Consider the following 26,331-nt stretch of genomic DNA (forward strand, 5'->3'; position numbering starts at 1 on the left):
CTCGGTATGGGACAAGGCGCTGAAACAAAAGAGGATCCCGACGGGGCTCAGCCCCCTCTCCCCGGTGTTTATGAACCCGACCTTTTCACCTGGTCTGTCTACCTGGAATTTTAAGTCCTGGATTGCAGGAGACCTGGAGACACTGGGACAACTCTTTGAAGGGGGCCAACCCTGCGCCTTTGAGCGATGTAAAGAACTCTTTAGGATCCAGGAACAGGATAGATTCACAAATATCCAGCTGCGCCACTGGTGCACCCATCTACAGACTCGCCAGGCAGCTATCCGCCCCCCCACAGCCATCGAATTGACCCTTAATGAGCTCCCACCCCGAGGGAGAACCTCTACTCTATACAAACGCCTCCAAACGGATTTCTTAACTTCCAAGACTCGGTATATGGCCCAATGGGAAGCGGACCTGGGCCGTCCTATTGAAGACCAACAGTGGGTTGACATCTGGTCCCGGGCTCACACCTCCTCATCCTGCATCACGAACAGAGAATGCGCCTATAAGATCCTCCTCCGTTGGTACTACCCTCCCCTAAGACTTCATCACATGAACCCCACACTCGACCCACAATGCTGGAGACAATGCGGCCAAATAGGCTCCTTCTTCCACATGTGGTGGTCCTGCCCCAAGGCTCAAGCCTTTTGGAAACTATGCTTAGCGACGATTGCAGACATCACTCAGGTGCGACTGCCCTTGGACCCCGAACCTTTTCTCCTTGGAGCGCCGATCCCCGGGATCTACCCAAGGTCTGGACCTAAGGCCAAACTATTATACCAATGCTTACTGGAGGGCAGGAACGTGATAGCCCTCACCTGGAAAACGACGGAAGGTCCGCTGATGCCTTTCTGGTGGGTGAAAGTCTGGGACATCGTGATCGCTGAGAAGGTGACGGCTGCCAGGGCAGGCCTTCTACATCGCTTTCACAATATATGGGGTCCGGTTTTGGACTTTGACCAAAGCTTCCCGGCCCTGACATTCAAGCCCCAACTGGCCAGGAGAACTGTTCAAGATGGAGATCCCCAGCGGGGGCGGGGAGGATGGAACTTAAGACCTGAAGGAGGGGTGGGAAGAGCGTCAAATGGTATTGCTTTATGCTTCATGTCGCAAATGATTAAGCTCTGTATTGTCATAACCTGCCTGTTTAAAATAAACATGTTTTAAAAAAAACTGTGTGTAAAATGATGACTACGCACAGTCTAGTTTACACTCATTCAACCTTGCAGTCAGTGGGGTACATTACTATAATTGGTCAGTGGTAGCAGAGTCTTTGCTCAAGGGTGAGTAATTGTCATTACACTGATCACAGGTGTTCTAGACTCTCAAATCTTCAAGACTACAAATAAAACACTCAAAACCTGTCTCTCAAGAAGGGCTGTTCAAAAACAAACAAATGAAATTTACATTAGTAATTGAAATAGAAACTCAGAAAAACCTGTCCCTGTGATAATCCAGATAGGTATTTAACTTGATGTAACGCTTCATGAATGGTTCGTCATGCATCTAGGTACTGTGATCATTATACCTCAGTCGATACTCAGTTAACCAACCTCTGAAGGATGTTAGCCAAAAAGATAGCTGAGTAGGTTGAGCACTCGTTGCTGCAATCTTTGCGTGATCTGTCGTTTGCAGGTTCGAATATCGGCAAGTCCAACTCAGCCTTTCATCCTTTCGAGGTTGATAAAGGAGTACTGACTTTGGTTTGCTGATAATTGTGATAAATATGTTCTAGGTACAGCGCTTTGCCAAAAGAGCTATATAAATAACCATTTGACCACTAGATTACATATAGAATTTAGCATGGAGTCCTTGCCTCTCTGCACTGTTGTATCATAACATTGGCATCCCATTAGCTAGTAATAGCTCCAGGAAATTAGCACTTTCATTAAACATCAAAAGACAATTCTGCTATTGAATCTCAAAACACACAATACAATTCATGCTTGCTTTACTATATAATTGGCTAGGTTTTTGTGATTTCAACATTTAAATATATACAGGAGAGATCAAATGGCCAGAAATAATGAAAGGTGTATTCTGTCACAATGCAGAAAGCTGCCGCATAGTAATGATTTCCTTACATTTTTTTCACACGTCGGCTGGATGTCACATACATTTTACTCTCTTGCGAAGGAGAAAAGTCATTTTTACTCTCTTAAAATCACATTTAGTCTCAAAGTTTAAAAATAGAGATTAAAATACTCCCACCTCAAAATCTTATCTGGAGCACTGCCTGCAAGACAGACGGCTCCAGTGTGCATTGTGTATATGCATGATCAGTCTCTGAAGGCTTTTCACCATACGACTCTTGGCAGAAGCGACAGCAGAACAGTTCAGTCTCTTAGGAAGCACCACTAGAGGTGCCTACAGCGGCAGACACAGTTCTAGGGACCAATTTACCACACTGGTCCTCCAAGCACCGCCACTGGATGGAAAAAAGGCCTCATCCGTGGCGAGCAAAACCATATGAGTCAAACAGGAATAGGTAACAGAAGCTTCCGTTTACTGATAATGGGAACAACATGCAACCTTTTTAGGTTCCTTCCGACCTCAGATTCCTATAGAAATGCCATACTCCATTGTGATGCCTCCATACCAACTCCATGCTAATAGGTAACACAACTCTTTAATCTCTGTACTAACTCCGCCATCAGTGTGTTAGAGGTGAAGTCCCCATTAAGCTTAGTCGCTCTGTCTGGCCAGCCTGGCTCCATTTAATAGTTTCCATCTATAATGGTACTGCAAAGGGTTTGCCGGTGTTTGCTTTAGGCATGCAGTAAGGATTTGCTATGCTTTGTGGATGTAGAGCATCATTCAATGCAAACCCTCTATGGCACATGTCCTGAAGCTGCCTAACCACTGATACCCTGGGAGACGGTCTGCTACATCTTGCTTAGCATCCTGTAGCCAAGCTAGTGTAGACCGTTATCAATGAGAGGCAAACTGTGCATAAGCATGAGTACATCTCAGTCTGTAAAAAGAAAACATGGTTAATTCAAAGTCGAGCTTCCTATCCTCTTGGAGGTCCTTTATTTTCCCTCCTTTTTGGTAACCAGTGACAGAGTAAAAACTCAGCTTTTTCGTCTTGCGACAGAACCTGGCGGGGGAGACAGAAAGAGCGAAAGTGTTCTTGCAGCCATCCTTGCTCTGTGGGCCCACCGAATAAGGCTCTGCGTTCCTGGTCCTTCAAGGAAGGCTGAAGCTCGCATTTGCTTTAACTTGTTAAAGTTCATTTTCCACACTGATGAAAAGGCAGACCAGCTACATTTTGAACACGGTTGAACCTTGTACAGTGTTTCAACTGGTTTAATCTATAATGTTCTGTACTCACACTCTGGGCTGAAAATCTACCAGAATTGGTTGTCCATGAGTATATCGAATAAGACGTGTTCGAGGGAGGAAAAACCGAAATTCATTTGAACGAAAAATGACTTTCGGTTTTCAGTCCCCCGAACAATTCTGGAAACCCGCAACCCTCCAACCCCTTACTGACCTCCTTGTGTACTGCCACCTCCGGCATCCTTCTGCAACACTGGTTCCCTTCACTAACGTCCAAGGGAACCGGCGCCGCAAGGTCCTCTTTTTTTCTCCAAACTTTGTTTAACCAGTATTGAGGGACACCCCCGCAGCCCCTGCTCCCCTTGTTCACTATAATGGCACCGAATGGGGGATTTATTCGACATTTTCAGCTGTACGTAATTTTCATACAGCCGATTTTCAAACAAATCTCCCATTTGTTTTTTTTCTCAACTATTTAGATCTGGCTTTCCCTGAGTAATGGCGCTGACATACAGCATGGACCCCTGCTATTGGTTCAACCTAGTAGCAACACTGCGAGTAAAACCTTTATGTAGCGCGTCCGAGAAAAAAGTTTGATAGTGCTTTGTCAATCTCATAGGTTCCCTTCTAAACCTATACTCATGAAAAGGCAAGCAATCTACACACCCTGAACCCCGAAGACCAAGGTCCCTCACTTGATTCTTTGGACCACCGGCACAGTGACTCGGGAACCACGAGAGCTACCGGATGATGGAACGCGGGTGAATCTACTAGTCTTCTCCATTTAGCGGCTAGCACTTGGCAGGGTAGTCATATGACATCTTGGCAAACCCACCTCCTTGAAATGGACTCCAAACTGGAGTCCCACTGTGCATGGCTCCAGAGCCATGGTCACATTTTCCCTGATCTGACTATCCCGGTCTGCGCACTAAAACTCTCTGAAGACAGACTGTAGTGACCCTTTCCCCCCAGGGCTGTCACAAGATGTGGTGAGGCCCGGGGCAAAACATTTGGTGAGGCCCCCTTACAATATTTTGCACTGGGCCAGCCGCGGCACCTACGCAAACAGGAGACTCGAGAAATATCCTTGAGTTTGTGTGCAGGATCCCAAATATGGTTTATTACTACAACTGCAAATCAACTACAGCAAAGTTAGATTTCTCTAATGAAGAAAGGTTTATGCCAGAATAACATTTGTATCATATGCATAAATATATATAGGATGGCATAAGCTCTCCACTCCACCACCTCCAACTCTCTGAGGCTCAGTCACTTTTCCAAGGAACGATTTGGGGGCATATCTCTTTCTTCGGCTGGGGTCTCCCTCTGGAACAGCCTCCCTGCCTCTCTGAAACTTGAGCAGAACCATCCCGCACTGACTCTTGGCTCCCCTGCACTTGTGGTCTGTATCTGTAACCCTACAGTCCCCTCTCTTGTACTTATTCTCCACCCGTTGGCTGCACTTATGAGTACCCGCACTTGCCACCCGTAGGCTGCAGTCTTGTTTCTCCTTTGTTCCTGCACTTCTTCATCCTACCCCACCCTCTGCACTTCTCCCCTCCCCCTTCCCTGCTCTTGCACGATCTGAATGACACAATGCCTAGTAAGATCGGTGATTTGTCCTCTTTTTTTTATTTCCCTCTCCTTGCCTTGTCGCGCCTAGAAACACTTGTGTGCAGGCGCGTTATAAATGCCATATCATATAATTAAGGAGCACCCTGCCCCTATGTGCGCATTAAAGCACACATCATACACAGTGAAAAATGATGTACAGTGGAGGCTGGTACATTTCTGAACTTGATGCTTAAATGTTTGTGCCAATTATGCAGGATAAACAGAGCACAGTAAGGGAGACCAAACCAAACAAGAGTTGCTTGGGGGGGTTCTCACTCCCAAGAACATGTTTGAAACATTGGGTTAAAATTATGCATTTTCCAGCACTTTCTTTGCAAAATTAGGTAGAAATCCATACAGTTTGCAATTGGTTTTGTATGGAAGCACATGGAAAATCCCAATAGTTGCAAATCACAAACCGTGCAAAAAAACATTTTCCAATACATTTCATGTCACCTTTCCACACAACATATTCTAGTATAAAAATATATTCATGCTTGTTGTTCTCATGTATATCCATGCAGGCTGCATCAATATATGCCATTATTATGATGTGCGGACTCCCCGCCAGTAAAAATGCCATGCCACAGAAAGCATATCCAGGCTGACTGTGTACCATAAGTGTTATTACCCGCTAGATTGGCCTAAATTCAATGTGGGCCAATTTAGCCAATTAGTATGTTTGCTTTAACCTTGATGCACAGTCCTGCGCATTAAGGGTAAAGCAAAAAGATCATTGGCAATGCTAACAGTTTGGGCCTTCGTGTAGGCATGGGAAAGGCACTTCTGTATTGGTATTAGCTGGCCGTTGATGGTGCCAGGTGAAACATGGTTTGAGTACCTGAGCAGCTAAAAGCAGTGCCTGGCAAATACCTAATACTTATACACAAGCCAAAACTGTTGGCTTGGCCAATGCTTGTTTTTAAAAGGACTTCAGCTAAAGTCACGCAGGGTGCTTTTAAATCGAGTGGCTGAAGGAAGACCTGACCAAGACATTTTTATTACACCAGTTCCGTGTTTACAACTGCAATTAAGTCATTAAATCTCAGAAGACTCCTTTGAGAAAACACTTGCAGGCACATTGAGGGCAAAGTTTGATGGCCAGGCTTGTTTAAAGCTAGTTCAGAGTTCCAATGAGGAGGTGTTTTGGGTGGGGAGGGCAGGAACTGGGTGAGAATTGCCATAGGGATTAGCATGGCCATGAGAAGTCAATCTGTGGGCAAATAACTAACCAACATCTACAAGCTTTGTGTCCCTCCTCATATGCCACTTCTTCCTATCTGTACTCAATCCTCCCATTGCGACGGATCTTCCCAGATCCAGGATCTGGCAAAGAATTACTCACCAGATCTCAGATACAGCCCCACAATCTGGGAAACCTATGTGCACTACATGTTTATTTTAGAATGCTGTGGCGTGTTTGTGCTTTAAACTGTGTTGGGCAGGGATTTGAACCATGGTTGCTAGGTTGCAAAGTGAGACACTTCCCCACAAGACTACTTGAGGGTCTGAGCGGGAGCCCTGTGAAATCACTTGTCAATGTTGCCACTGTACTGGAAATATTGATGTGCATTTTTTAGGTTTAAAAGGAGTGCAGGTTTTGAACTTTGCTGATGATAAATCCTCTGAGGGAAAGAGGCAAATGTTCATGGGGTGACTAAAATACCTGCCCTACACCCTCCTAATCCTCCCGCCGCTGGACCCTCTTTCACTGCGGTAGGAGGGATGTCTCTGAAAAAAAGTCTATTTCCACCTCTGTTCACTAAAGCAATTGTTTTGGCTAATTGGTAAAGAATGCTGTGCAGTGGCGCAAAACTATTGAGCAGATCGTTAAGGAGCGGCATCAGTTTCAAACATGCAGAGCACAAAAGCCTATCCATGCAATATCAACAGACTCACTTTCATAAAACCAAAGTCTTAACTTCTGGTCTCAGTTTTTAGATAGCCCACCTCTCCAGAGATTAGCATAGAATTATGAAAGCAAACAGCCTCTGAATTGGGGTAAAAGGTACGACTAGTGGCCCAAGGGAAGGTGCAATAGCTATTTGGCTTCCTAGCTGGGCTCAGGGAATTGGGAGGGGAAAAGGGAGCAGGGCTGGCCGAAGATTTGTCAGGGCTGGTGGCGGCCCATTTCTTTTTGATGTTTGGGGTACCCCGGGCTCACTGATTGGAAAAATAGTCCAAGGCACCTGTGGAGTGCTTAAATCAATAATGAACTCAAAATAATGCAGCAAGGTGGTTAAAAGCTGCAGATTATCAGTAGGTTTCTGTGTCATAAGACTGCCAATATGGGGGCAACTACTTGGGGGGCCATTTCAACTGTAAGAGCTGAAAGGGCCAGATGCCATCCCTCAGTGGGGAGACCAACAGCGCAATGGGTTTATTGGCCCCACTCACTATCCACTTTCAAAACTGTCATCCAGCCCCTGCAAGGTTGACCAACAGAGCCGTGGCCAGATGGAACAGGACACAAACGTTAAACGGTGCCTGGGCTGAGCTGTTAACAAAGGTCCTGCAATTACTAACAAAAAACATTTCACTGTTAGCTGCTGCATTCATATGCATACATTTTTAGGTAATTGAAATCGTGATGTGGGGTTAGCACTTGCATGCCAGGGGAGTGATTACAAGGGAAGTGGTGACATGAGACATCTCATTCTCACAGCAGTCCTTAAGCGTGACGTTTCAGAAATGAAAGCGAGAGTTAGCTGCTTGTAACATTAAAGCTTCACCAGGATAGTCTAATTCCAATGTGGAAATATGTTAGATGCCTCCACACAAGTAAGTTTGCCCCCCTCACAGCCTCTGAAGTTAGTGCCTCTCCCAACATTTGAAGTGTTAGCCCCCCCCTGACATTTTAGCCTAGGTGCACCTCTGATGCCATGAACCCAGCCCTTAATGAAGTGGCCCCCAGGGTGGCTACATTTAGGGGTGTGGCTGAACACACACTCACATAAAACACTTTCACCCATGCATACATCCACCAGTTACACAACTCCATACATGCATGCATACATAAAACCAAACACAGCATTGACACAAACATAAACACCAACATGCACGCATGCATTCATACACATATGCATACTAATTTAAATATGCATATATATATATATATATATATATATATATATATATATATATATATATATATATATATATATATATATACATTTAATTTTAAATAAACACTTACCTTACCTCCATGCACCCTTCAAAAGCATCAGCATGGTCATGCTGAGCAACGTGAACACACTGACTGACAGGAGAGGAGACCTCTCTTATCATGCAGCATGTCAGCGTTGTCAGCTCACTTTTGAGCCCTGCTGTCTCCCATTATTTTGCTGTTTGTTGCAGAGCCAAACGGCTTCGCAAAAAACAGCAAAATCATTGCAGGGGCAGCACAGTCCCCCGTGTGAATAAAAGGACACGGGTGGACTGTGCTGCCTTCTGCTTAGGAGAGGGAGCCGCGAGGCCCCCTGCAAGCGCGAGGCCGGGGGCAGTCTGACCCCCCCTGGACTCCCCTTGTAACGGCCCTGTTCCCCACACATGCAAGGCCTGGCGCACTTCATGGGGAACCCTAAAGCACGCCTCATCACAAATGGCTTATGGCCTGAGACAGTGGAGTACGGGAATCTGGTAAACCTGCATCTAGACCAGAACACGGTTTCGGAACCACATAAACCCACTATGTCAGAGGAGGGGAGGCGAAGAAACCGACTGAGAACTTCAGGGACTTGAAATTGGCCTCTGGGGCGAGATTGAGATGATTAGTCCAAAGCTGCAGAGAGAATTGTATTCATGTAACAGTAAGGAAGAGAGTCCTGCACACACAGGAGGATAGGTAAGCAACAAAGGCAGTGAACTGAAAAGGGTAGGGAATAAAACTAAGACAAACAAGTTTGTTTCCCACAATGTCAGGGGAACCCCTAGCATTCGGTTTAAGTTACCACTGCAGTGCCTCACGCTGAAGGGTCATAGAAAAGAGCAGCCGGGGTGGATATCTGTAGCTGGATCTGAAGACACCAACGAGGTATTGCCCACTTTTGCCTACTGGCATAGTCGCCTCATTTTTTGGCATTTCTTTGAAAAAACCACAGATATATAGATGGTAAGTTTGGGTAAGGTATATGGAAGGGGGGCGAGAGGTGAGTGGAGGGTCTCATGTCTCCTCCCTCATTTTGTGGTTAAAAAGGTGGTAAAATTGGCAAAAGAAATGTGGCTAAATTGTCATTTGGCAAATAAAATGCGAGGAATGTGCATAGATCCGGAAACAATGCTCACAAAACAGTACCCTGCACAGGTCCACCAGGACCATAACAGGGACTGCCTCCTGAAACAAGAACCACCTCACTGTTAACAGCGAATGGAAGATAGCACAGGAGCAAGGCGCTGGTCTTGGAAGCAAGACCGTGCAGAGCAACAGAGGTTCGAATCCAGGATCTGCGCTTAGAAACCGAACTCAGGTACGGTATTAGGTGCGTTATAAAAAAGCAAATAAACAGCAGACAGAACAGAGACTGAACAACAGAAAGGTGCAGCAGCTAAAGCCTGGAAAAAGGACTTAGATGGGCATAGGTAGGTGAGGATAAGAATAATGACCCAAACCTTCACAGATGTATGCAGTTTAAGCAAAATAAATAAGGGTCGAGGCTTGCAAGGAGAGAAGTACTGGACTGCAGGCAGGGTATAGTGGGACTGTCAGCAGGGGACTGCAGACAGAACAAGGGACCTGGGGCAAAGAAGTAGAGGCTACAAGGCAGGTGCCACAGGGCTGTAGTTCAGTAGGAAATCACGGTGCAAAAGAACAGGGTCTGGAAATATGTTCAATGCAAGAATTAAGGGCACCTGCAGGCACCTGGTTAAGTATTGAGACATCCTGGACTGAAGCCTCATTAGCTGCGCCCCGGAGCACCACACCTGAAAGTAATCTGCCTATTCTCTGTTTGAACAGAAGTGAAAGCAAACAGGCACACGGGGCTTCTGAGGATTGTAGGTCTCAAGCTCTTCCTTTGGCAATATCCCGGTTTTCTAAACGATCAAAATATGCTCTATCGGCATGTACTTTGTGTAATCCAACAGGAAAGTTCCAGCACTTCCCCAAATGGCGTGTAAAGTCAGGAATATGCATGAATGAAGTTGAAGATGAATTGTGGTGATGTAATGTGAGCCAAAGCTAGTCCAAGCGGCGAAATCGTGTTAGGATCCCAGTTACATTTTAGGTGCCCCCTACTTGTACATGGCTCCAGGATAAACATTGTAAGCCTACACAGCTTGGTCTTGGCATCTTTCATGATCCCAGGTGTCCCGCGTCACAAGAGATGAAACCAGCGATACATCTTCCGGACTCTAAACACTATATGACCGATCTATATATGGATCTCTTGCAGGCACTCTATTCCTGCTCAATCTTCGGAGCTCTGCAGCTAATGAATAAACAATCCATCTTTGAAACTGAAGTCCTGGGGAAGTGATCATTCTGTGAGTCTGCCACTCGTTCGCTACAGTGCTCAGCCATTCCCGGCCAGCTATCAATAGTCATAGAGTAGCCATTTAGAACTTGCGCTCTGCTCACCTCAGAAAGGGAGCACTTTGAAATCCCTCTTATGAACCACAAACCATTTCTATGTAGATGTGGCCCTTCTAGGTTCTGGATATTAATCAGAGCTTATAAAGCTTGTTAGCGAAGAATACATTTAAATGCATAATCACTAATAATGATGATGGTAATAGCAGTACAAAATGATGGGCAATTGTATGAATTATGTGTGATAACGAAGGTGAGGCTGGACGTCAGACCGGTGATGACGGATGCTACGACAAAGCCCTGTCATTTTATAGTACGTTTGCCGGGTCCATATTTGAAGATCCATTGTCCTAACACACACGCACTGAAATGAAAAGGCAGTTTAAAGATCATATGACTGTGGTGTTTACTGTCTGCTGCAAGACGCACTATTGACACCCCTCCTGAAGAAATGCCCTCTGGATCCTAGTGGCCTATGGAATTACCATCCCAATGTCTAACCTCGCATAGCCGGCTAAGCTCCTAGACTGTGTGATGATGTTGGCCAAGCTACAGGCCTAGGGAATTCTAATTTAGTGGACCCAGTTCAGGCTGGTTTAATGCTGAGGAGTGGGCTGCAATTTGTCTTTCTAGTGGCATTATGTGATCTCTGACTGATGAAAAGTAGAAGTGATATCTGGATCTTAGCGCCGCTGTCCATCCCTTCAGCTTCTCGACGACAGGTGGTTGGATCTAGCTAAGGAGAGTTGTAGATTTGTGAACTTAGTGACAGAATGGTAGCTGAACTTGCACAGAAGCATGCTCTGTTTTGAATGTTTTTGAACCTGCTGCCCAAACACTGTCCCAAGGAGGGCAGCAAATATCTTAGACAAAGCATTGGAAACAGGAAAATGAACAGGTTAAAAGATGTAAGGTATAAGAGTTGGATGAAAGTCCCAGGAATAATAATTGAAAGGTTGGTTCACCTATCCTTCCAAGGTTTGGTTTTGTACTGTTGTGCCAACTGGTATCCCATAATTTTGCTTCTCATACTTTTTTCACATGGCCAGCTCTATCCTCCTGTTTTGAAGTATTTCCTGTTTCTGCTATCTTACTGATTTTAATTGACCTCTCTATATTTTTAGGTGTGGTATTGTTTCTTATTTACTGCAGCACTGTAGCGGTATACTGAATGGCAGCGTCTCTCGCTATGTTACGCTTGTTCCTAGTGGACGTGGCAGGTGCTATGTTAGGGATGGGGTGAATGATTTTAGTGGGGATGCTAAATGTGATAAGGTGATGGTCCGTCCAGGCACATGGTAAATTGGAGTTGACCTTAGAATCACAGATAAGGTTAGCTATCCGATCTAGGATTCTGCCCTTAGAGTGAGTAGGTGCGGTGACACGTTGTGTGAAGCCTAGATTGGGTAGTAAGCTGTTGACATCATGGGCCGATGCATCGTTAGGGTCAGAGAGGCCTAAATTGAAATCACCTAGTACGATGATTTGTGAGGTAGTCTTGGTGTTTTCAGACAGGGTGTGGGCGAGATCCTCAGTAAAGGTAGATATAGGGCCAGGGGATCTCTATATGATGTGGATGGGGATGGTCTGGTTAATAGAGATGGCGAGCTTCGCTGTGAGGGATTCTGCTGATTTGAATTGGCAAGGAGTGGAAAAGCTGGAGATTTAGCGCGATTTTGTGGATAATAGCTATACCTCCGCCTTAGGTTTGAGCAGTGTGACAGTCATTTCTGATGTTTGTGTATCCTTCAGGGAGTGCAAGGGATAGAAGTGGTCCTGAGGCCGCATGGAGCCAAGTTTCAGTAACAGCTATGAGGTCGAGGTCATGAGTAGTGCTAAGATCCGCCATGTCAAGGGCATGGGCCGTGAGAGACCTAGAATTGATCAATGCTGCCTTAATGCATGTTGAGGGTTGTGTATTAACCAGTGAGGTGCATGCATCAGGGGTGGGTACTAGCGAAGGTGTGTTCGAGTAAGGGGTGTACATGGAGGGGATAGGCGTATGTTGATAGGTAACTGCTGTATGCTTGATGTCAGATAGTTTGGCAGGTTGGACCCTGCTAGAGCGGTGGTAAAAGGTGTAGGGAAGTCTGGACCCTAGTCTAGAATTTCTCAATGAGACAGAACAAGGTTGGTTGGGTGTAGGTTTCCTGGCGAAGTCATGTAGCCAAAGAGCTGGGTCGTTGAGGTAAGGGTTTGTCAGAGGGCCATCCATGGTTGGGGGAAGAGGGAGTTGTTGGTGTAAGTTGACAATGGTACCCCTAGGGTGTTGTATGTGCATAGTAGGGTACGTGTACAATATGTGTTGGGAGGCACAGAAGGGTGACAAAAGGACTTGTGTGTAGTTCTGTAGTGGTGCTGCTATGGGGGTGTTGCGGCTGGGTAATGCTGAGTCTGTATGTAATAATAGTGAACAAGATGCAAAAGGCAAATTGACAGAGAATACATGCTGCACTCTGGGGATGCATAATAGCAGGGGAGAGGGCAAGAGGGTTATCAGTTACTCAGTGAACGTGCACCCGGCAAATAAAGCGTGCAGTGCCGTGTCAGTTTCAAAAAGGCAATGTAATGGGCACATAGCAGTTCAGGGCAGTAGGAATATGTTCAGCAGGCAAATAAGAATTCAGTAAGGCAGTGCATTGGGCACATAGCAGTTCAGGACAGTGGGAATACGTTCAGCAGGTAAATAAGAATTCAATAAGGCAGTGCATTGGGCACATAGCAGTTCAGGACAGTGGGAATATGTTCAGCAGGCAGATAAGAATTCAACAAGGCAGTGCAGTAGGCATCAAAGCAGGTCTAGGCGACAGGCTAATCACGCTATGTATGATCTGCAAGCACATGGGCATACGCTACAGTCAAGGTGTTCACAGGTAAAAGCCAGGCTGGTGACCAACGTTGTAGTGTTGTCTTGAAAAGGGGAAAATCTTCCTCGGGACCAGCCCTTGAGAGCAAAAATTACCCAAATCAGCCCAAAATACAGGTTCTATTGTGCCGAGCAGTGAACTCATGCTAGTGACAAATGACACCTTCAAAATGTTTACCATTTATTAGAAAAAAACATAAACAGTAAAATTTAGCAGCACCTTGGGATTCAAGTTAGAGAACATTACAAAACACAAAACTTAGAGAAATACAAAATATAGAGAAACATAGAACTTAGAGAAACATAGAGAAACACAGTCTTACGCCCCTTCAATCAGCACTGGGAGACCCTGGCCCTCATAAACTAGCTGTTGCCAGCCCCGCTCAGATGACAGCGCTGCAGGGTGCCGACAGAGCATCAGGTTCCGGACACTCGATCTTGCTCGAACCAAGTCCACGGACCGATCTCCCACCTAATCCATGTGGGCATGCATTTTTGTAATCTCGTGCTGTCAGTCCATGACACACAGTTCCAGAACTTTCCCTGTGCAAAATATAGGCTTGCTCATGGAAAAACCCAACTCTCTCTGAGATGCTCCCTGCTCGCTCCTACCCCTCCCTTGGAGCCCTCTCTGCGAAAGCACTGGAATGTCCTTATCAGCGTGTGGGCAAGGCCGTACCAGGCCTTCTCAGGGAAACAGGATTTGTTTACAAAGCCATGTAGGGCTACAGTTAGAAAGGCAGAATATTCTAAGAGAAGCCGAGATGAATTAACCCCATGTGAGCAAGCTCTAAAAGGCATGCACTCATAGCTTAGTGTCCATAGCGCTTAAGATTGGCTATCTAAGCGCTATATAGGTGCCATAATGCTCCAAACACTCCAATAATGTCTCTATTAGCTACAGAACTGGGGCCTTCGCCCTGCCTGTCTACCTACAATGCATAATGTGACCTACCACCCCTACTATGCTTCATGTCATACTTTTTAAGTAAATCCTGGAAACACACTGTACCACGTTGAATTAATCCAGGTCTCTTCCGCCTAGTCCCGTCTTCATTCTTTGTTGTCCTGTCTATATGTAAGCGTTCTGATGCCCGTGGGCTTTAACGCTATATAAACAAATAAACTAAACTAAACTACTAGGCCTGCATATTCCTTGTAGCTCACTACTGCGTAATGGAGGTGCTACAATAGATTGTCAGCATTTAGCACATACTTTGAATAAACTATCGGCTTTCAGCGGCTAATGCTGTCATCTAAAGGCCTGATTGGCAAATTGTCACTTTTGTGTATCACAACAAGTGTGCGGGACGATCATCCAGTGTGCGATCCGCCGGAGAGTAGTGCAGTGGACCAGAATCAACAGTAAATGGCAGTGTGAGGGATCACGTAAAGTTCTGTGCGATGGGGCATACACTCAATTGGCGTTCCGCAGGCAGGTCAAAGAACGAATGCGTAACAAAGTCGGCGGCCGTGGAGAGCGGTAACAGGCCAATTAGAACAGGAGTGCTAACAATGACAGACCAAGTACCATACTTGAAATGATGACTTAAAGGCTGAATACACGCGCCAAAGTAGTGGAGAGGACGTATCCAATACCGTGAGGAAGGGGACAAGGCTAAGACGCAGGGGAAAATATACACGCTAGTACATCAAGCGACGTGTTCCTAATGGACAGAGATGTGTGCCTTGTAGCCTGATAGGAGAGTGTCGCATCATAATTGAATATGTACTCGCGTCGCGCAAATGAATATAATGCTAAAGTAACAGGTTTGCACTTGGAAAAGACATTAGCGACAGGGAGTCTTACTGTCTGAAGCTCGATTTGCAGGTTGTGACTGTGTTGGCTCTGTGCTTCGTGGGTGAAGTGTAGACAGACATGTCAAGGCGAATTGGGCATGAGGACCTGGGGAACGGCGAGGAAGGCTGTGGACAGGAAGCCTTTGTGTCCTGCCTTCGTGGGAGTGCAGGCTCTCGCGTCCCGATTTCTATTGGCCCTTACAAGCAGGGCAGCAGCCAATCAGTGGCCGCATGGAGCTCAGCACAGGAACAAAGGTGCTGGTTCTCAGAGACTTCGGCGGGCGGCCATCTTGGAATGGTGAAACCTCGTAGTAATCAATGGAGGTTCACTGGCAACAATGGCGACTGCTGACTGACAAGCGCATCAGCTGGTTTGTTAGTTAGGGAATACCCCATAAAATAAGGAGAGATAGGCATTATTTTTTCCTTTAATAAATACACACTTGGTTGACGCCGACCTCATAAGACTGTTTCTGGCTCCTAGCTTCCTGTTGCCACCGGGACATTACAAGTCCCAGTGGACCGGGAAGCTAGGTGCTGGAAAATGTTAGTCCCCATTCCCATGAAGTCCAATATGACTCCATGGGAATGGGTTCACGCAAGCACCAGCACCGTCACTAACAGTGCTAGTGCTTCCGTGATGAGTCTGCCTCCCGGGGCCGCTGTGCCCGCCAGGGTCAGACCTGTCGTGCGCAGCTGCCCCGGCAAGCAGACTCTGAGTGTGGCGGTTCAGAAAGAAGGGTGCCGGTAAGCTTCCCAGCACTCTTATTTCCAGACTGCCACACTCATAATGAGACCCCATGCCCTTCGTCTGACCCGCCACGGCATGTATTTTTAATGGGGTAGTTACTGCCATTTATATATATTTTCTGTGGAATGCTATAGTTTACGCTGTCTAAGATCTGGAAGGATGATTGTGCCTTTGGTGTATATTAATGTGAATTGCTGGTGGGCATTGATGCAATGGCCTTCATGCCCTGCGCCTATCACTATACATTACACTGATGTGCACGTGGAGTTGGGCTGAGATGCTGGGTTGAGCAGCTGCATAAAGTTTTGCTTAGGCGGGGTTTGTTCCAAATAAGTAATGAATAAAGTAGGGTGCGGGACAGTGTTAGTTGAAAATGTATTTGAATGGTTTTACCAGTAGCTGTACGGATTAACACATTATTTTGAAAAACGCGCTATGGATAGGTGCATTTTATATTTGTAGCTTCCATATTCAACTTACTTTTAAGAAGTATTGTGAGAAAATGAATAATAGTAACATGTGGAGCAATATTTTATAATATAAGTAAATAAATATGTTAATAAGAGATGAAAATAAAATATCAAAAATGTGAAGTAACGAAATAATGTTTTATGTGAGAGTGGAAGATCTGATCCTAACTGTTTCCTTCCCTGGTTGCTTGTAGAGTGCTTGATGACAAATTGCCCAACCTCCCTATCCCCTGTTGTTAGCTCCCCATTCCCTTGTTTCTCTGCTCCCCTCACCATGTTCTTTCCCCTTTGACTGTAAAGCGCTCTGTTGTTCTTTTTTTTTAAAACATGTTTATTTTAAACAGGCAGGTTATGACAATACAGAGCTTAATCATTTGCGACATGAAGCATAAAGCAATACCATTTGACGCTCTTCCCACCCCTCCCTCAGGTCTTAAGTTCCATCCTCCCGCCCCCGCTGGGGATCTCCATCTTGAACAGTTCTCCTGGCCAGTTGGGGCTTGAATGTCAGGGCCGGGAAGCTTTGGTCAAAGTCCAAAACCGGATATTGTGAAACCGATGTAGAAGGCCTGCCCCGGCAGCCGTCACCTTCTCAGCAATCAAGATGTCCCAGACTTTCATCCACCAGAAAGGCATGAGCGGGCCTTCCGTCGTTTTCCAGGTGTGGGCTATAACGTTCCTGCCCGCCAGTAAGCATTGGGATAATAGTTTGGCCTTAGGTCCAGACCTTGGGTAGATCCCAGGGATCGGCGCTCCAAGGAGAATAGGTTCAGGGTCCAAGGGCAGTCGCACCTGAGTGATGTCTGCTATCGTCGCTAAGCATTGTTTCCAAAAGGCTTGAGCCTTGTGGCAGGACCACCACATGTGGTAGAAGGAGCCTATTTGGCCGCATTGTCTCCAGCATTGTGGGTCGAGTGTGGGGTTCATGTGATGAAGTCTTAAGGGAGGGTAGTACCAACGGAGGAGGATCTTGTAGGCACATTCTCTGTTTGTGATGCAGGATGAGGAGGTGTGAGCCCGGGACCAGATGTCAACCCACTGTTGGTCTTCAATAGGACGGCCCAGGCCTGCTTCCCATAGGGCCATATACCGAGTCTTGGAGGTAAAGAAATCCGTTTGGAGGCGTTTCTATAGAGTAGAGATTCTCCCTCGGGGCGGGAGCTCATTAAGGGTCAATTTGATGGCAGTGGGGGGGCGGATAGCTGCCTGGCGAGTCTGTGGATGAGTGCACCAGTGGCGCAGCAGCGCTCTGTTGTTCTTGAAGCTAGGTCTGCGCTCAATAAATATCAAAGCAATGACAATAATATTCATTAAGTATGACATTTAACAATGTAATAGTAAATTGTGAGATGGAGAAACACATTTCTGGGGTTTCTGGTGGTACACTTTTTCAGAGGAGAATTGCCTGGCATTTTGTTGCTATACTGTACAGAGCCGACCTGACTGATTTGGAAATTAATATGTCTCCTCTGGGAAAGGTACAGTGAGATAAAACAAGGTTGTGGACCCTCTTGTGTGGCTTCCTTCCAAGAGAAAATGTTATTTGGCCGTGTTTATTCTCAGTAGAGGGGCTTACACCATTTTTGTAAATTTATAACTTTGTACAATATTGAATAATATAAATGTTCGTATTAACACCTCATGATGATAAGTAAAACATGATCAATATTCTCTAACTTGATAACAATGTGTAATTGGTGAATAGCAGTTAACCGACTAATGATTTTGTTTTCTTTACTCCCAGGTCACTCGAGCCTTCATCGCAGCACGGGCCTTCATGCAAGGACTTGCAACAGGACGTGACATTGTTGCCAAGGCTGCCAAGGTAAGAAACAGTTTTAGGGTTTACGGCTCGGTCAGGCTAAAGAATTGTAAATTGTATGTTTTTCTCCCCAATGCCCCTTCTGTTTACCTTGGTGCTCCATTTGTCCTTTGGACTTCCCTCCAACTTTCTTGATGGCCGCACCATCTCTTCACAACCTCCTCTCTGGGAGGACGTTGGATCACATACATCTGCAGGAACGTGTGGCAGGGTTGCACTGACTCTGCTGTGGAATATTACATGGCTCTACCATTAATTCTGGGGGCTGTATCATGGATCCACCACATCTGAACAGAACTGTAGCATGCACCCCCATCTCTGGCCGAGGCTGTTTCTTGAATACACCACATCTTGTCAGAACAATTGTATAGGTCTGCAAGAGTTTGAGGTTCCTCTTTGTATCTACCCCCTCTGATGGGGATTATTTAAGAATCCACTACCCTTCTTTCTAACTAATCGGATTTCTAGGTCTTTTGTTTGTGGCTCTGTTATGGAGAATTCTCAGAGATATGCTAATTCCCTCTACCTTAGAGACCCCCAGCTCTTTTTGCTGGCCTTTAGGACTTTCAATTTCTAACCTGGAGAGAGTGAGACCTTTTTCCCACTCTCTCATGTATATTTTTGTGATTTGTACTCTGTGTTTCTTTTGACTTTGGAGTCTGACAAAATCCATAGGCATCATCTTTACATGGTGTGACACAGCACCCTCAGTGCAGTGGCACAAGGAAGTCTCTTAGATTTCCCAAAGGTTTAGATACCTTCTCTTGGTGAAAATACTGTTTCCAAGAGCTGTGAAGTGAAATTGACTTTACTTACATTTTGTAATTTCCAGACCCAGCACACACTATCTTACCACAGGGTGCTGGAGTGGTTACTTAGTATCCCCTTTGTCTAGTTTCTCATGTAACATTTTTATGTTACCCTTTCTACAATTAATGGCAGTTGTTTACTTTTTACTACCATTGTCACTTTTTACCGCAGGCTGCAATTGTTAAGTTATGTTACTTTGCATTTATATAGCGCCTTATGTACCATTGGTATGGTCTCAAGGCGCTGGTAGGTAGAACTCCCTCGGGAACCGAAGTTCAAGTCAGTAGAGAGAAGTAGAGGGAGTCAAAAGGTGCGTGTGAGCACCGGATATGTGTGCAGCTGGTGTGGCATTCGTGTGATAGCTGCTTCTTAGTGATAGGTGTGGCGGTTCAGAGATCAAGAGTATGTGTTCGTTCTGGCAGGATGTTATCCAGACCGATTCTGGCTGTGTTAGGCCTGAGGAGAACGCCTAGACTGAAGGGTGTGTAACCAGCAGTGTTTAGTTAGGGTGATGGGGAGTGTGAGGCAAAATGATGGTATGAGAACAGTCATACCGAATGGTGTCATAGTATCGCTGTGTTCTAGTTGAGTGGTGATGTAAAGAAGAGAGTAAGCGTGGAGATGTGATACGGTGGTTTACCTTAGGTGCTTGCGATAGAGCCCACTCCAATAGTTCCATGTACTCAGACTGTTCTGCGCATTACGACCGTTTCAAGCACTCAAAACTGTTTGTTTCAATGCTATTTCAAACGTTCAATGCACTCCAAACCATTCCATGTAAATCATGCCATTCTATGCAATCCAATTCGTTCCATGCACTCCAATCCGTTCCATGCACTCCAATCCACTCCATGCACTCCAATCCATTCCATGCACTCCAATCCGTTCCATGTATTCCAAGCCATTTTATGCACTCCAACCATTTTATGCACTCCAACCATTTTATGCACTACTCCTTTCATTCGTTCTACCCACGTTATCCTTTCTCCATGCGTCATCCATCCACATACGTCATCTTCACACATTCGATCCACTTAATTGGTTCCACCCATTTCACACGTTCAATCCACTTCACCCGTTCCACCCACTTCACCGGTTCCACCCACTTCACCGGTTCCAACCACAACACCCATTCATCCACTTATTCCATCTGTTCTACCATTTCACCTGTTCCACCCACTTCATCCATTCGACACTTGTTCATCTGTTACATCCCCATACTTCGCCCGTTCCATCCACATACTTCACCCGTTCCTTCCACATATATCACCCGTCCCTTCCACATATTTCACCCGTTCCCCCCTGTTCACGCGTTCCATCATGTTCATCGGTTCGACCCTGTTCATTGGTTCCACCCAGTTCATCCGCTCCACCCAGTTCATCTGTTCTACCCAGTTCGTCCGTTCCACCCAATTCATCCGTTCCACCCAATTTATCCGTTCCACCCAGTTCATCCGTTCCACCCAGTTCATCCGTTCCACCCAATTCATCCATTCCACCCAGTTCATCCATTCCACCCAGCTCATCCAATCTACCCAGTTCATTCACTCCACCCAGTTCCTCCGTTCCACCCAGTTCATTCGTTCCACTCTATGCTTCACCCGTTCCAACCCCATACTTCAATCGTTCTCTTCAATACATTTGACCCATTTTGTCCACAAACTTCATCCGTTCCTTCCTCATACATTACCCATCTCGTCCATATACATCATCCGTTCTTCCAGATCCACCCTCCGTTCCTGCCACCCAACTTCACCTGTTTCTTCCCCTTACTACACCCGTTTCTTCCAGCCACTTCACCCGTTTCTTCCAACCACTTCACCCGTTCCTTCCAACCACTTCACCCGTTCCATCCACATACGTCACCCGTTTGCTCCGCACTTGACACCCGCTCCGCACTCTACACCCGCTCCGCACTCTACACCCGCTCTGCACTGTACACCTGCTCCGCACTCTACACCGGCTCCTCACCCGCACATACCCTATATCCGCTCAACACCCTACATTGGCTCAACACCACTGCGTCCTACATCTGCTCAACACCCTAAATCTGCTCAACACCCTAAATCTGCTCAATACCATCACACACTACATCCGCTCAACACCCCAACTCCGCTCCACTCTATTATCCACTAACACCCTACATCCGCAGCACAACCTACATCAGCACGAAGCTCTTATCTGCTCTGCGCTCTCATCTGCTCTGCGCACTCATCCGCTCTGCGCACTCATCCGCTGTACGCACTCACCAGCTCTGCGCACTCATCAGCTCTATGCACTCAACCGCTCTATGCACTCACCCGCTCTACGCACTCATACGCTCTACGCACTCATCCGCCCTACGCACTCATCTGCTCTACGCACTCATCCGCACTACACACTCATACGCTCTACACACTCATCCGCTCTACACACTCATCCGCTCAACGCACTCATCCGTTCAACGCACTCATCCATTCAATGCACTCATCCGCTCCACCCACATCATCCGCTCCACTCACTTCGTTCATTAATCCTACATTATTGGTTCAGCCCATGTCACTTGTCGCACGCACTCAATCCGTTCCGTGCTCTCCATCTGTCCCATGCACCACACCTGAATCGTCTATTCTGTACCTTCCATTTATACCATGCACTCATACAATCAATGCCATCTGTTTGTGCACTCATCCGTCTCCTGTATTCATCTTTCCATCCTCTTCACTTTATTCTTTTCGTCCATTTGTTCCTTTCGTCCATTGCAATCATTTCATTCATTTCATTAATTTGAACCGCTTTACTGCTTTCGTACAATTTATTCTTTTTATCCGCTTCACTGCTTTGATCTAGTTTACTCATTCTATTCTGTTTGTCCTTTTTAGTTTACATTAGAGGTTATTAGTTTTCGATTTCTCGCTTGGATCTTGATGTTGTATTGTTATTTGTTTTATTGTTATTTAGGATCTAGTAGTTTGGGTTAGTTGAAATGTTGTTATCCACTTTTTTCCTCACATCCACATTGATCCTCTTGTCCATTACATTTATTTGTCTATTCCATTAATTTCAGCCACTTTACTGTCCTCATACAACTTGTTCTTTTTATCTACTTCGCAGGTTTAATCGTTTTTACTCATTCTATTTTGTTTGTACTTTTTAGCTAATCAATAGAGGTTATTAGTTTACGATTTCTTGCTCTGATCATGATGCTGCATTGCTATTTATGATTAGGGTTTCCTGTTTCAGGGGTTTATTTTTTTTTACTTCCGGGGGTGTTTTTCCAGTGTTTTCAAAAAATTTCAGAATCAGTGTTTTTCAGTGTTTTCTCGCGTGCCCACTTCGAAAAATTGCAGATACGTTTTTTTCAGTGTAAACACACAAATATTCTTTCATTGTGTGCATAATGTATAGATCCAAGTGTAAAATGTGAACTTACTGTTCCATCGCACAATTGCACTTTGATCTAAAAAGCATTTACAGTGTCCAGTTTCACACTGTGTAAATATTATTGCATGTAATTAATTACAACTTTTTTATGCTGCGTACCTAATGACAAATATGTTGAATAACATTATTTGATGACTATCATGATCGACAAAGATGGCCCTGGCTATGTGCTTCAGGGCTGACCTCACCAAAGAAGGTGTTGAAGGTATAATTGCCACTCACAGCTGTTCACTGAAAATGTCAATCTTGGCTAAAACACATACACCAGCTTTCTGCTTGAAATGCAAATTGAATGCAAAGGACCAACAGCGTTGCGATTTGTGTGCTCTGCGATACCCTGCATGCAATTTTACACATTCACAAGCTGGAGTGGAGAAGGAAGGATAAAAATGAGGGAATCTCACTTTTGCTCTTTCATTTTCCCAAACAGTCTCGGGAAAAAGTAAATGCTGTGGCCACAAATATCCTGTGCAGGGGTCATTTGCTAATGTATTACTATGGCTTGCACCTGGTTTTGACCAGCTGCAAAACCGAGGTGGGTTCCATAGGAAGCCATGTGTTGTATGCCTGCATTAAAACCTCATATAGGTGTACAACAAAGCGCACCAATGAGTTAGCGTTGCAGAGATCTGTGCCCCTCTTGCATGTCAACACTGCATCAAAATGTGGCGACGTGTCAAATGAGGTGGACAGCAGTGGACTGGCTTAGAGGGAACTCTGGAGATTTCCCAGTAGGCCTCTGCACCTGGGCCTCTTTTGTGTGATATTTCCATATTTTCAAACGGGAAAAGGGTTGGGTTCACTGAAAATGTGTAATTTAGGGCCACTTTGAACATTATCTCCAGGGCCTCTTTTGGTTCGCAGTCCACCCCTGGAGGTGGAAAAGCATTACGCCTCGGTTTCTCTCTTCCACTTAATACGCTTCCCCATTTAAAATGTGGCTAGTAAGGTTTTTGGTCCATGGCAAGTATTACTGTGCATAGTAAAGCAGCTGAGCCTCCTCCCACGGTTCAATTGATCTTTCTTTTGTTACAGAGCGAGCTATAAAGGTAATGTATTGATCAGTGTTTGGTATCCGCATGTCAGCGAGGTTATATTTTCCACTGTGTGCTTCATTTCCACTGTGCACTGGAGGACCCTTGTCTCATCCATGAAAAGCACACATTGCATCACTCTCTGAATGGAAGGGTCCCAGCACCATACTCTTCTCAGTGATTTGAGTGAGGTGTTAGTGATACGACCGACCATCCCAACTATTCCACCTCAGCACTAACAATCTGGAAACCCCGTTTTTGCATGCAATGCGCCCACGAACTGGATTAGCTGAAACCTTGAAGTAATTAGTTTCTGCCGCATTCCCACGTAGACAGCTTTATTTACAAAGCAATAAAACAAGGAGGGCTATATTTTACTACTGCCAGTAGCATCTGCTTCATGTAAAAATGCTGTGATTTTCTTTACTAAGACAAGCTTACTATCCGTCTGATTCCGGGGAAAAAGACAATATTTTCCACAGCGATTGTCTAGGAAGCAAGTTAACATGTTCCAATAATTTAGAACTGTTACACTTTAGGGATTTAGGTCAAATGCTTCTGATGATTCTGGAAAATAATAATCACACAATGAAAAATAGCAATAGTTTTCATTGTTACATGAAAACAGTGGTAAAGAAACACTACAAAAGAAAACAAGCAATGTACATTATATCTTTGGAAATGAGATATGTTATACAATTACACAAAGGGACTGGTTGCTGCTTAATGAGGTCAATTAAACATGTGGCCTTCCTTGGCGGTGATGTATATATAGGGATTCTGACATTGTCGACTCCCAGCATAGTTTAAACTGCTCAGCACGGTATATTCTGGGCATCACGCATGTTTACATATATTTAGCTTTCTTTTAACCTGCCAGCAAAGAAAGCTAAATATTGCCGTCTAGTGGCCGATAAAAAATATCACTGGGTCCTGAATTCACATAGGCAGCAACAGAGCCCATTAACAAGGGCTTGGAGGATAGCTCACCTGCAATGCATTGGTCTTTGAAGCAAACCAATGCAGAGCAGCACTGTATCGAATCTCATGCAGGGATGAAATTAATTAAAATACCAGGGTTTATCAAGAGAAACCAGTAAAATTCAGTAAGCACCAAAAATCGGAATCCCTATTTATGATCTAGCATTTGGCAAAGTCTTTGAGATGCTGTTATCCAGTTTGAGTTAGATTGAGTTTGGGTCGGGTTTAGGGGAAGAGCCAAGTTTTCAGTAGTTTGTGGAAAGACATGAGGTCTTCAGTGAGTCAGATGTGGGGTGAGAGTGCGTTCCACAGTGTGGGGGCCAAGGCTGAGAATGATGATCCGCCTAACCTGACTGAGTTTGTTTTTGCTATGACTAGGAGGCCAGCTGAGCTTGATCTTAGAGTACATGCAGTGTGAGAGGGTTTTAGTTTGTATTGAAGATATTGAGGTCTGGTTTTATGCAGTGCTCGGTGAGAAATGCATAAGGTTTTGAAAGTCACCCTTTGGGCGACCGGGAGCCAGTGCAGAGGTTTGAGGGCTGGGGAGATGTGGTCTCTCGGGCCAAGCGCTAGTAGCAGTTTAGCTGTGGCATTTTGTGCTCTTTGTAGTTTAGTCAGTTGGTATGCATGGACTCCGAGGTAGAGGGGGTTAGCGTAGTCCAGTCTTGATATAACAATTGATTGGACTGCGGAGAGTCTGTTGGGAAAGGAGAGGTATGGAAAAATGTGCCTAAGAGTTTTAAGGTGGTAGTGGCAGGATTTTGAGATGTTGTGGACTTGGCGCGAGAGTGTTAGGTCAGAGTCAAGGGTGCATCCAAGGTTTTTTTACTGAATTAGAGGGGGTCGGTGAGTTGCCCATGGCAGATGGCCAGGGTAGTGGGTGTGGAAGAAGTTTGGTGTTGCCACATACCATGATTTCGGTTTTGGAGGGGTTTAGCAAGAGGTGGTTTGTGGTCATCCAGAGCTCTATGTCGAGGAGGCAGGAAGCAAGGTCAGGTCGGCAGTTGGGTTTTGAGTTCAGGAGTTTCAGAATTAGTTGAGTGTCATCAGCGTAGTTGTAGCACAAGATGTTGTGGGAACAAATTATTTGTGGGAGGGTGGTCATGTAGAGATTGAACAGGAGGGCTGATAGGCATGCTCCTTGTGGAACTCCCGTGTCAACTTGTCGGGCTTGGGAGGAATAGGTAGAGAGTAGGGTTATTTGGTTCCTATTTTTGAGGAAGGATGCTATCCATTTGAGAGCGGTTCCACAAATTCCTAGGGAGTGGAGGCGGTCAAGGAGGATTGAGTGATTGATTGTGTCAAAGGCGGCGGATAGGTCAAGGAGGATTAATGCCGCACATCCCGCCGAGTCTGCCGTGTTTTTAAGGTCATCCCAGATCGAGGTTAGGGTGGTTTCAGTTCCGTGTCGGGCTCTGAAACCTGATTGAGCGGGGTCTAGGAGATTATTCGCTTCGACAAAGGCATTTAGTTGGGAGTAGGCAGTTCGGTCGATGAGTTTGCCAAGGAACCTGGTGTTAGGGTTGGGGCGGTAGTTTTTGGGCTCGAGGGGGTCGAGGGACGTTTTTTTTTATTAGGGGTTTGACATGAACCGTTTTGAATGCGTCTGGAAAAAATCCCGAGGAAAGGGAGTCATTTATGATGGTTCTTGCCTGTTCTCCTGCGCAGGTAGAAGCGAAAATTTCTTTGAGGGTTGTGGCCGGGCAAGGGTCTAGAGGAGAGCCGGATGGTTTGCGGGCCGAGAGAAGTTTGAGAAATTGGTCGGCTGATATTGGACTAAAGGTGTCGAACGTTGGTTGGGTAGTGGTCGCAGGTGGGTGGGTTGCCTGGTGGGTGTAAGAGAGCTGGTTTGTTGGATAGAGCGTTTGTTCTTTCGAGAGCTGTGGTGTAAAAGTGGAGAGAGAGTGAGTCACACAGCGATTGTGAGGGGGTCGGGACGGTGGTGGTGCA

At 45.6% G+C, this 26,331-nt stretch overlaps 1 protein-coding gene across 1 annotated transcript in view; it reads left to right on the top strand.

The window, feature by feature from the left end:
- GPC2 (glypican 2) overlaps positions 1-26,331 on the top strand; it is a 238,017-nt gene that overhangs the window by 81,780 nt on the left and 129,906 nt on the right. The window contains exon 4 of the mRNA XM_069646425.1: positions 18,056-18,136. Coding sequence (XP_069502526.1) covers positions 18,056-18,136 — 81 coding nt within the window. The remainder of the gene's footprint in view (positions 1-18,055; positions 18,137-26,331) is intronic.

The sequence above is a fragment of the Ambystoma mexicanum genome, chromosome 1p, assembly GCF_040938575.1.
Source record: "Ambystoma mexicanum isolate Mex_15411 chromosome 1p, UKY_AmexF1_1, whole genome shotgun sequence".
Taxonomy (NCBI): domain Eukaryota; kingdom Metazoa; phylum Chordata; class Amphibia; order Caudata; family Ambystomatidae; genus Ambystoma; species Ambystoma mexicanum.